Source organism: Haematobia irritans, chromosome 3, assembly GCF_050003625.1.
Source record: "Haematobia irritans isolate KBUSLIRL chromosome 3, ASM5000362v1, whole genome shotgun sequence".
Lineage (NCBI taxonomy): Eukaryota > Metazoa > Arthropoda > Insecta > Diptera > Muscidae > Haematobia > Haematobia irritans.
In genome coordinates this window covers 17406710-17418908 of record NC_134399.1, presented here as the reverse complement: position 1 = coordinate 17418908, position 12199 = coordinate 17406710, and the positions used below count along the sequence as shown (strand labels likewise).

At 27.3% G+C, this 12199-nt stretch overlaps 1 protein-coding gene across 2 annotated transcripts; it reads right to left on the bottom strand.

Annotated features, from left to right (window-relative positions):
* Positions 1 to 3674: 3674 nt before the first annotated feature.
* Positions 3675 to 10544, bottom strand: LOC142229563 (uncharacterized). 2 transcript variants are annotated; one of them, XM_075300129.1, is made up of 3 exons: positions 10498 to 10544; positions 6842 to 7476; positions 3675 to 6770 (listed from the first exon to the last, which is right to left on the bottom strand). In XM_075300129.1, exons 2-3 carry the CDS (start codon positions 7453 to 7455, stop codon positions 3818 to 3820), a joined length of 3567 nt encoding a protein of 1188 aa, XP_075156244.1. In that variant the 5' UTR covers positions 7456 to 7476; positions 10498 to 10544; the 3' UTR covers positions 3675 to 3817. The 2 variants fall into 2 exon arrangements, with proteins under 2 accessions (XP_075156244.1, XP_075156243.1); XM_075300128.1 differs by having other exon boundaries at positions 6842 to 7496; positions 10498 to 10521.
* Between the last annotated feature and the right edge of the window lie 1655 nt (positions 10545 to 12199).

The window sequence follows — 12199 nt, the reverse complement described above, 5'->3', positions numbered from 1 at the left end:
TATTTGGAAATTAATAACATAAAAAAAACAAAAGCTATATTCATAGATTTTATTTTCTATATAGGAATTGATAAGAATGATGAGAGACTAATACCATCCGCCTAAAAGCTAAACAAACTGAAGAAATTGGTATGGCTTGTAGAAATTAGAGAATGGGACGTTACTTCCTAATCCCAAATGGGAATATTGTAAAGTAAGGGTGCTACCTTAGGACTTCTAGTTGGGGACATAAGGCTGTTAAAAAAATAAAAATAAAAAATAAAATTTTGTCAAAATTGTATTTCTTTAGAAAATTTTCTGAAATAGAAAAATTGAGCAAAATTCTATTTCCATAGAAAATTTTGTCAAAATTTTATTTCTATAGGAAATTTTGTCCAAATTTTATTTCTATGGAAGATTTTGTCAAAATTTTATTTCTATAGATTTTTTTGTCAAAATTTTATTTCTATAAAAAATTTGGTCAAAATTTTATTGCTATAGAAAATTTTGTCAAAACTTTATTTCTATAGAAAATTTGGTCAAAATTTTATTTCTATAGAAAATTTTGTCAAAATTTTTTAAAAATTTTCCTAAAAATTTATATCTATAGAAAATTTTGTCAAAATTGTATTTCTTTGGAAAATTTTCTAAAATTTTTATTTCTATAGAAAATTTTGCCCAAATTCTATTTCCATAGAAAATTTGTCAAAATTCTATTTCCATAGAAAATTTGTCAAAATTTTATTTCTATAGAAAATGTTGTCCAAATTTTATTTCTATAGAAAATTTGTCAAAATTTTATTTCTATAGAAAATTTTGTAAAAATTTTCCAAAAAATTTATATCTATAGAAAATTTTGTCAAAATTGTATTTCTTTAGAAAATTTTCTGAAATTTTTATTTCTATAGAAAATTTTGGCAAAATTCTATTTCCAAGGAAAATTTGTCAAAATTTTATTTCCATAGAAAATTTGTCAAAATTTTATTTCTACAGAGAATTTTGTCAAAATTTTATTTCTATGGAAAATTTTGTCAAAATTTTCTATAGAAAATTTTGCCAAAATTCTATTTCCATAGAAAATGTTGCCAAAATTCTATTTCCATAGAAAATTTGTCAAAATTTTATTTCCATAGAAAATTTGTCAAAATTTTATTTCTACAGAGAATTTTGTCAAAATTTTATTTCTATGGAAAATTTTGTCAAAATTTTATTTCTATAGATTTTTTTGTCAAAATTTTATTTCTATAAAAAATTTGGTCAAAATTGTATTGCTATAGAAAATTTTGTCAAAACTTTATTTCTATTGAAGATTTTGTCAAAATTTTATTTCTATAGAAAAGTTTGCCCAAATTTTATTTCTATAGAAAATTTTGTCAAAATTTTATTTCTATAGAATTTTATTTTATTTCTATACAATATTTTTTGTCAAAATTTTATTTCTATAGAATTTTTATACCCTCCACCATAGGATGAGGGGTATATTAACTTCGTCATTCCGTTTGTAACACATCGAAATATTGCTCTAAGACCTCATAAATGATATATATTCAGGGTCGTGGTGAATTCTGAGTCGATCTAAGCATGTCCGTCCGTTTGTCCGTCTGTTGAAATCACGCTAACTTCCGAACGAAACAAGCTATCAACTTGAAACTTGGCATAAGTAGTTGTTATTGATGTAGGTCGGATGGTATTGTAAATGGCCCCCATATAAACCGATCCCCAGATGTGGAACAAAATTCATTCGATCTGATTGGAATTTGGTGTGTGGTGTTAATATATGGTCTCTAACAACCATGCTAGAATTGATCCATATCGGTCCATAATTATATATAGCCCCCATATAGACCGATCCCCAGATGTGACTTCCGGAGCCTCTTGGAGGAACAAAATTCATTCCATCCGGTTGAAATTTAGTACGTGGTGTTAGTATATGGTCTCTAACAACCATGCAAGAATTGGTCCATATCGGTTCATAATTATATATAGGCCCCATATAAACCGATCCCCTGATTTGACCTCCGGAGCCTCTTGGAGGAGCAAATTTCATCCGATTCAGTTGAAATTGAATACATTGTGCAGGCTCACTTAGACTATTCAGTCCATTGTGATACCACATTGGTGAACTTCTCTCTTATCACTGAGTGCTGCCCGATTCCATGTTAAGCTCAATGACAAGGGACCTCCTTTTTATAGCCGAGTCCGAACGGCGTTTCACATTACAGTGAAACCACTTAGAGAAGCTTTGAAACCCTCAGAAATGTCACTAGCATTACTGAGGTGGGATAATCCACCGCTGAAAAACTTTTTGGTGTTCGGTCGAAGCAGGAATCGAACACACGACCTTGTGTATGCAAGGCAGGCATGCTAACCATTGCACCACAGTGGCTCCCTAACCATGCTAGAATTGTGCTAGTATGTGGCCGTTAACAACCATGCCTACTAATTATGTCCATGTCGGTCTATAGTTATATGTAGCCCTCAGATCAACCGATCTCCAATCACACAAAAATTGGTATATTGGTATAGACCCAAACATATAAACCGATTCCCAGATTTTACCTACGGATCCTATTGGAGGAACAAATTCATCCGATCCGTTTGAAATTTGGTACGTGGTGTTAGTATATAGTCTCTAACAACCATGATAGAATTGGTCCATATCGGTCCATAATTATATATAGCCCCCATATAAACCGATCCCCAAATGTGACCTCCGGAGCCTCTTGGAGGAAAAAAATTCATCCGATCCGGTTGAAATTTGGTACGTGGTATTAGTATATGGTCTGTAACAACCATACAAGAATTTATCCATATCGGTCCATAGCCCCCATATAAACCGATTCCCAGATTTGGTTTTGGAGCCTCTTGTAGGAGCAAATTGCATCCGATTCAGTTGAAATTTAATACATTGTGCTAGTATGTGGCCGTTAACAACCATGCCTAACTAGGTCCATGTCGGTCTATAGTTATATGTATATGTAAAATTTCTATAAAATTTTTAAAAAATTTTTCTATAAAAATTTGACAAAATTTGCTATAGGAATGAAATTTTGAAAAAATTTCCTATGGAAATAAAATTTTGACCAAATTTTCCATAGAAATAAAATTTTGACAAAATTTCCTATAGAAACAAAGTTTTGACAAAATTTTCTATAGAAATGAAATTTTGCAAAAAAAATCCTATAGAAATAAAATTTTGACAAAATTTCCTATAGAAATAAAATTTTGACAAAATTTTTTGTAGCAATAAAAAGTTGAAAAAATTTCCTATAGAAATAAAATTTTGACAAAATTTTCTATAGATATCAAAATTTTGACAAAATTTTCTATAGATATCAAAATTTTGACAAAATTTTCTATAGATATCAAAATTTTGACAAAATTTTCTATAGAAATAAAATTTTGAAAAAAATTTCTATGAAAAGAAAATTTTGTATAAATTTCCTATAGAAATAAAATTTTGCAAAAATTTTCTATAGAATTAAAATTTTGGCAAAATTTTCTATAAATTCAATATAAAAAAAAATCTTTCGAAAAAAAAAAACAACATTTTTGGACTAACCCCAAGAAGTTGATGATAAATTCAAAATATGATTTTTTTTTAGTTTGTTAGATTTTTGGTAAAATTTTCTTCAAATTTTTGGTAGATTATTTGTTAATAATAAAAACTGTATACTTTAAAAGGATCTACAAAATTTATAATAATACATTTTGTTTTATTTAGTTATTTTAATTTATTTAAAAATAATAATTACATTTATAGGAATATTTAATACTTATGTATTATATGAGTTTTACAAAAACAAAACCTAGCTTAGAATTGGGCTTATAATATTTTTTATAAATTATTTTCTTTCATAGAATTTAAAAATAAAATATTGCTAAATGTTTCTGGTGTTGTGCTATTCTCATGATCATTGAAGAAATTTTTGGCTAAATGTAAAATACGTTCACTAGCCAATGTACTGGCCGGTAGGGTTAATAATTTAAATGCTAAACGCGATAATAGGGGAAATCTTCCAGAGTTTGTTTGCCACCAGGCAATAACATCAAAATGTTCCTGTATCATGATATTTTCCAAAGAATATCTTTGAACTTCATCCTCAGGTCGAAAAGAACAAGATAGTAGAGATTGGCCTTGTCCTGTAGTGGCTTTAGGTAAGTTGGGAAAAAAGAAATTTATTTCATCACTATCCATATTTTCGGAATGATCAGAGTTGCCAAACGATGATGTCATGGGGGAGCTTTCCTTTGTTTTGTCATTATTCAATAGCTTCAATTGTTTCATACAAAATTCTTTGATTTCCTTTAAATCCTGAGTTTGATCATGATTTGCGGGGGGATATAAAAAGTAAGCAGCCTTATGCCATATGTTAATATTTTTCAACCATATTTTTTGGATATTTTGTAAAATATTTGTTTTAAAGACTATAATTTCCAAGGTATCTTGCGACGAAGGGCTACATAAAATTTTCAAACGATTAATAGAGGGTATAACAAAACAAAGTGAGGGTAAACGCCTTGCCTGTAGTCTTTTGAATATACATTCGAATTTTTTACAAAGATCTATTAGTAGTTCTAGGCTTTTCATATTTATCTCTGTAGTCTCTGGCTCGAGAGGGATTTCTTTAATTTTGGGCCAATTTTCTATAAGGGTTTTGAATAAATTATAATGGGAATTTTTGGAAAATCCTGAAACTTTATAATTTTCCTTATGCCTTAATAGAGATTTTGCCATTGTTATTAATTCTGAAGTTTCTGTAAAGGCATTTTCTAAAATTTCTTTAAATAAAGAACTAGAGCACCAATTAATCATAGATGTATTCTTAAAATCTCTATACTTTTTACAAACAATTATACAAGTTTCCAGATTTTCTATATTGAATTTTTTCGCCAGAAGTTTTAGTTCAGTTTCCAGATTAATACCAGGGCTATCCAATAATTTCGCCCCTAATGTAATATTATAAAATTTCCCTTTATCCATATAACGTATGGTGGGTATCAGCCATTCTCTTTGCCTTGCGTCATCTGATCCAAGAAAATCCAAAGTAATCGATAAAGTTTCTTTGGCTCTTTGATTGATTTTTAATTTAATAAAATTTTCTCGTTCTTCAGCCATATTATGTAGGTTTTGAGATATTCTGATGCTATTTGGTATTAGATCGTTTATTTGTATATTATCATCTTTGTATTTTGCTCCTAGTTGTATACAAAAATTAAGAACTTTGCGAAATCCTTGACCTTGTATCATACTTAGGGGTACAAGATCTTCCATTATCAGATTAGAAATTTTTTCTAAAGCTTCAGATTTATCTTCCTCTGGAAGATAAGATAGGGTTTCGCTATAGCATATGTGATGACTTAAAGTTTCATTGAGGTTTTCTAGAATTTTATGGCATACACGACAATATACCCAAGGGTCTATAGTGGATCCTTCGGGAGTTTCTAGTAAAGCAAATATTTTCCAGAGGCTGCTGCTATTGGGATTATCTTTTAAATGGTAAAGACCCTTGTGGAGATTTTCTTCTATTTTCTGTTGATTTATATCAATAACATGTTCACCTTTGTCCTTGGAACCTTCATTAGAAAAACTTTCCTGATATGGATATTCTGTAATCATTTCCTCCTCATTGATTTCTTTTTTAATATAGATCGCATCCGTTCCATTAGCATATTCCGTTCCATTAGCATGGCCTTCTATAATGGTTTCAATGCCCATATTTGATTGAATTGTAATTCGTTGGTTTTCCGTATGGGGCATTTCATCTTCAAATTCAAGTTCCTCTTTAATATAAGCTTGAGAATTTCCCTCCTCCTCCTCCTCCTCCTCCTCGGCTTCTTGTATAATATGAAATGTATAGGTATTATTGGAAAAATTTCCATCCGTATCAAATACTAAATTATTTCCTTCGGTTACCATAAACTCATCTAGATTTACAATATTTTGAGAGGTTTGCAATGGAGGATGAGGAGTAGGAGTAATGGTGATATTCTTATACATTTGACTTTGACTAAGTTGGCTTTGGGCTTGAGTCTCCTCAATATCAATTTCATTTTTTACAATTGTTGCCATCGAATAATTCTGAGAACTTCCAGCCATTACTTCCGTATCCAATTCATTGTGAACTTGTGGTCCCTGATCCTGATTTGCCTGGCCATAATTGATGGTATAACAACCATGCTCCTTTAATTCATAATCATCTTGGCCATCATATCTCAAGACGGTTAAACATTGACGACAGCAAACCATGCCATTTAATGTTGATCCATTATCCATGGATATGAAACCGAAGACCTTCCATAAGGGATCCTCCGTAATTTCTTTAGCATTCAGTTTATAGAAACCCTCTTTAATTTTAGTCTCTATACTTTTTTGCAGTATCCTCATACCAAAATCGGTTTTTTGTTTGGGCGGTGGTAGTAATTTCACTTCACTTTGATATTTTCTACCACTCACCTTCTCACCCAGTGGCCAGGGGGTCATTGAAATCGGAGCCGAACTGTTAGTATCCTGGCCTTGATCTTCTCTATAGCCCAAATCTATATAGCATTTGTGACGATTTAAACTCGTGGTGCATTTCCCCCTATACGATAGTATCTGGGAACATGCTGTACAATAAACATGATCCTCTACTATGGTTTCCTCATCTTTGGCTATAAGGGCAAATAGTTTCCATATGTCACTTTTTCCATTTTGTTTACGCATTAAGTTATAGATGCCCGATTTTAATTTACGTTGTATATCCATCATCTCTCGATCTTTAAGACATTTTTCTGTACTAAGAGGCGATCTGAAGGGGGAGAGGGAGAAACGATGCAAGATAATGAATGGCATTGATAATAATCCTCAAGGCTTACTTACCTCTTCTTCCATGTGTCCACACATATATGCTCCCGAAGATTATCCCAGTTGGCTTCGTTATATTTCAAAATCGTATTGCATATGCGACAACAAACAATTTGTTTGAGAAAAACATGATTATTACCCTTCATGGCAATAAAAGCAAATTTTTTCCACACCGGATCCGTGGATGTTTTATGATTCTCCAATGTATGGATGCCCATCTTAAGACTCTTACTTATGGTCTTTTGAAAAAGTTCTATATCGAATTCGGGTGTCAGAGTTTTCCCACGTCGGTCTTTTTCCAAATCAACTGCCAGGGGTTTCTTTAATTTCTTAGGACAATGTACTGGAAAATCACTTTCCTGTATATTCATCTCCCTGCGGTTTTTTATATAGCAAGAGTGACGCATTAAAGCTGTGGTATTGGGGCTATAGCATTTCAGGACATGCTTACAATGACGACAATACACAGCATTTTCAAGTAGAGTACCCTTTTCGTCGGTGATTTTGGAAAATACATCCCACACAGGACTTTTATAGAGATCCTTACTAACTTCGACAACTTTACAAACACCTGCTTTAATTTTATTCTCGATATTATCTCGCCAATCCAAATGACGCAGTATGTCCATGGTTAAAAAGATCGGTTAAATCTAAAAGAAATATTAAAAATCTATAAAAAATAAAAAATAAGACTGAAAATAATAAAAAAATGTTCACAAAAATTTTCTATAGAAATAAAAATTTGACAAAATTTTCTATTGATATCAACATTTTGACAAAATTTCCTATGGAAATAAAATTTTGACAAAATTTTCTATAGAAATAATTTTTTTTTTAGCAAAATCTTCCAGAGAAATAAAATTTTGACAAAATTTTCTATAGAAATAAAATTTTTAGCAAATTCTTCTAGAGAAATAAAATTTTGACAAAATTTTCTATTGATATCAAAATTTTGACAAAATTTTCTATCGAAATAACATTTTGACAAAATTTTCTATAGAAATCAAATTTTGGCAAATTTTTCTATAGAAATAAAAATTGGACAAAATTTTCTACAGAAATAAAATTTTGACAAAATTTTGTACAGAAATAAAATGTTGACAAAATTTTCTATAGAAATAAAATTTTGACAAAATTTTCTATAAAAATAAAATTTTGCAAAATTCTCTATAGATTTGATATCTATAGAAATAAAATTTTTCTATAGAAATAAAATTTTAACAAAATTCTCTATAGATATCAAAATTTTGACAAAAATTTCTATAGATATCAATATTTTGAAAAATTCTCTTTAGAAATTTTGACAAAAATTTCTATATATATCACAATTTTGACAAAAATTTCTATATATCACAATTTTGACAAAATTTTCTATAGATATCAAAATTTTGACAAAATTTTCTATAGAAATAAAATTTTTGGCAAAATTTTCTATAGAAATAAAATTTTTGGCAAAATTTTCTATAGAAATAAAATTTTAGCAAAATTTTCTAAGAAATAAAATTTTAACAAAATTTTCTATAGAAATAAAATTTTAACAAAATTTTCTATAGAAATAAAATTTTGACAAAATTTGCTATAAAAATAAAATTTTGACAAAAATTGCTATGGAAATAAAATTTTGACAAAATTTTCTATAGAATTAAAATCTTGACAAAATTCTCTATAGAAATAAAATTTTGAAAACATTTCCTATAGAAATAAAAATTGGACAACATTTTCTATAAAATAAAATATTGACAAAATTTTCTATAGAAATAAAAATTTGACAAATTTTCTATAGCACTAAAATTTTGACAATTTCAAAAATTTTTTTTTTTTCAATTTTTGAATTCGTCTTTATTAGTCTTCATTTCTCATTATAATTACAATGTTTGGATGAGATTTTATCTTTTAGATATTGCTACAAATAAGATTATTCATCAGAGATATTAACAATATGTTTCAATCTATATTTATCTATATATTTTTAAAGGGAAAATTAGGATAAAACCTTTATATACATTATCATAATCAGTTCAAATATTTTGGAATATGTATGACTATACAGGGAGGGATATTGCGGGAATAGCCACGATAAACATACGACTTCCAATTTGATAATTCTAATGATTGAAGTATTAATAAAAGTCTTATTCGCAGCAAGACCTTATCAGCGGATAAGGAGAATATTTTGCTTTGTTCATGTAATTAGAATTAAGCATGGCAAGAAATTCTTCCAATTTCATGTATCCTGTTTCGTTGTGGAGTATAGATGTAGAGTATCTCCAATGCTTATTATTTCTAAAATTTTGACAAAATTTTCTATAGAAATAATAATTTGATAAAATTTTGACAAAATTTTCTATAGAAATAAAATTGTGACAAAAATTTCCTATAGGAATAAAATTTTGACAAAAATTCCTATAGAAATAAAATTTTGACAAAAATTTTCTATAGAAATAAAACTTTGACAAAATTTTCTATAGAAATAAAATTTTGTGAAAATTTTCTATAGAAATAAAATTTTGACAAAATTTTCTATAGAAATAAAATTTTGACAAAAATTTCCTATAGAATTAAAATCTTGACAAAATTTTCTACAGAAATAAAATTTTGACAAATTTTCTATAGAAATAAATTTTTGACAAAATTTTCTATAGACATAAAACTTTTGGCAAAATTTTCTAGTGAAATAAAATTTTATAAAATAAGATTTTTTGTTTGGTAGTTTTTTTTTTGAACCGTGGATGAGACCCGAGTATTACGATGTTATCGATTGTTTACACGTTCTCCCATAATAAACATTTAAAAACTGCATTATCAGCACCAGGTAACATGTATTTAAAGAAATTTTAACAATTTTGAACTCCAATTTTTTCGTTCAAACTACGAAATTTTCTTTAAAATTTTAATAAATTAAATACGTCCAGTATATTTTCTGGTATTATTTAATTATGTTAATATTATTAACTTCATATTGTTAATTTTTTTTAATTGACCTAAATTTCTCTTATGGTGGGTTCAATGTTTTTTTAGTATGTTATAAGTGATCGTAGCATTTTTTGCCATAATATCCATTTCCACTAAGAAATGACATAATAAAAATTTAAAAACTGCATTATCAGCACCAGGTAACCTGTATTTAAGAACATTTTAACAATTTTGAACTCCAATTTTTTCGTTCAAACTACGATTTTTTTTTTTAATTTATTAAATTAATTACGTCTAGTAAATTTTCTGGTATTATTTAATTATGTTAATATTATTAACTATTGTCTAAATGTTTTTTTTGTTTTTGTTTTTTAGTATGTAATAAGTGATCGCAGCATTTGTTTTGCATAATAGCCATTTCCCCCAAGCAATACTTTTTATATAAAAACGCAAAATTAAAAACTATTATTTGGTAACCCTATAACTGATTGTTAACATTTCTCCCCTTCTTTTCCTTTTGACATCATCTTCAAACGGCTCTCAACAGCACGAACGGAAAAGCAAACTTGTCCACATTACTGCCACTCAATAAAATCGAAAGCAAACATATTAACATTTAAGTTTTAAAATGTAATTAATTTTTTCTCTTTACCGATTCCATCACTCTCACGACTTAACGAATTCACATACTTGCATACATAGTAAGCAATAAAATGTTTGGCTTTTGATTATATATTGACATCAACACATTAACTTACCTCCGTATATACTTGCTCAACGAATCACCAACAAAATTATACTAAACAGAGAACCATATGCCCGCTACTAGAGAAGCATTTACTGTTGATGAGAGAACATCAAATTTTGGCTGTTATACATACATATATACCGACTCTCAACACAGTACAATAAAATGTATTGCCCTCTCCATTCAGTGATGGTGAGTTACTCAAAATTACTCAATTTCGTTTTGTCATTTCATTCATCTCATGAACGAACGAATGAAAAATGTGAAGCTACTACGCGTTTTTTTAACAGCTACAAATATTGTGGTCAATTCAAAATAATGAAATATATGTAAGTATTATAAAAAAACTATGGTATGTATTTATTATTTGACACAGTGTGTTGTAACCGTTGGATTTACATTTTGCTCTAATAAAATTTTTCAAAATTTTATTTCTATAGAAAATTTTGTCAAAATTTTATTTCTATAGAAAATTTTGTCAAATTTTTTTTTGTATAGAAAATTTTGCCAAAATTGTATTTCCATAGAAAATTTTGGCCAAATTTTATTTTTATAGAAAATTTTGTCAAAATTTTATTTCTATAGAAAATATAGTCAAATTTTTATTTCTATAGAAAATTTTGTCAAAATTTTATTTCTATAGAAAAATATTGTCAAAATTTTATTTCTATAGAAAATACTGCCAAAATTTTTTTCTACAGAAAAATTTGTCAAAATTTTATTTCTATAGAAAATTTTGTCAAACATTTATTTCCAAAGAAAATTTTGTCAACACTTTATTTCCATTTATTTCTATAGAAAATTTTGTCAAAATTTTATTTCTATATAAAATATTGTTAAAATTTTATTTTTATAGAAAATATTGTCAAAATTTTATTTCTACAGAAAATACTATCAAAATTTTATTTCTACAGAAAAATTTGTCAAAATGTTACTTCAAAAATTTTTTTTAATGTCAAAAATTTATTTCCAAAGAAAATTTTGTCAACACTTTATTTCTATTTATGATGTACCTCTTAGTTGGTTCATATCGGTATATAATGTTGTATAATTTTGACAACATTTCGTATAGAAATAAAATTTTCTATAGATATCAAAATTTTGACAAAATTTTCTATAGAAATAAAATTTTGACAAAATTTTCCATAGAAATAAAATTTTAAAAAAATATTTCTATAGATATCAAAATTTTAACAAAATTTTCTATAGAAATAAAATTTTGACGAAATTTTCCATAGAAATAAAATTTTGACAAAATTTTCTATAGAAATAAAATTTTGACAAAATTTTCCATAGAAATAAAATTTTAACAAAATTTTCTATAGAAAAAAATTTTAACATAATTTTCTATAGAAATAAATTGTTATTAAAATTTTCTATAGATATCAAAATTTTGACAAAATTTTCTATAGATATACAAATTTTGACAAAATTTTCTATAGAAATAAAATTTTCATAAAATTTTATTTCTATATTTGATTTTTTTTTTATAAAATTGTCTATATATTATGAATGAGACCCGTGTATTACGATGTTACGATGTTACACGTTCTCCCATAATAAACATTTAAAAACTGCATTATCAACACTAGGTAACATGTATTTAAAGACATTTTAACAATTTTAACAATTTCGTTCAAACTACAAAATTTTAATTCCCATATGCAAAACAATTTATTGACAGTTTATCGAATAAATTTATATGGCAAAAG

Coding starts and splice junctions, on each gene's coding strand:
- LOC142229563 (XM_075300129.1), bottom strand. CDS start 7,455: ATGGACATACTGCGTCATTTGGATTGGCGAGATAATATCGAGAATAAA. Junction 6,771..6,841: donor GTGGACACATGGAAGAAGAG/GTAAGTAAGCCT, acceptor CTCCCCCTTCAG/ATCGCCTCTTAGTACAGAAA.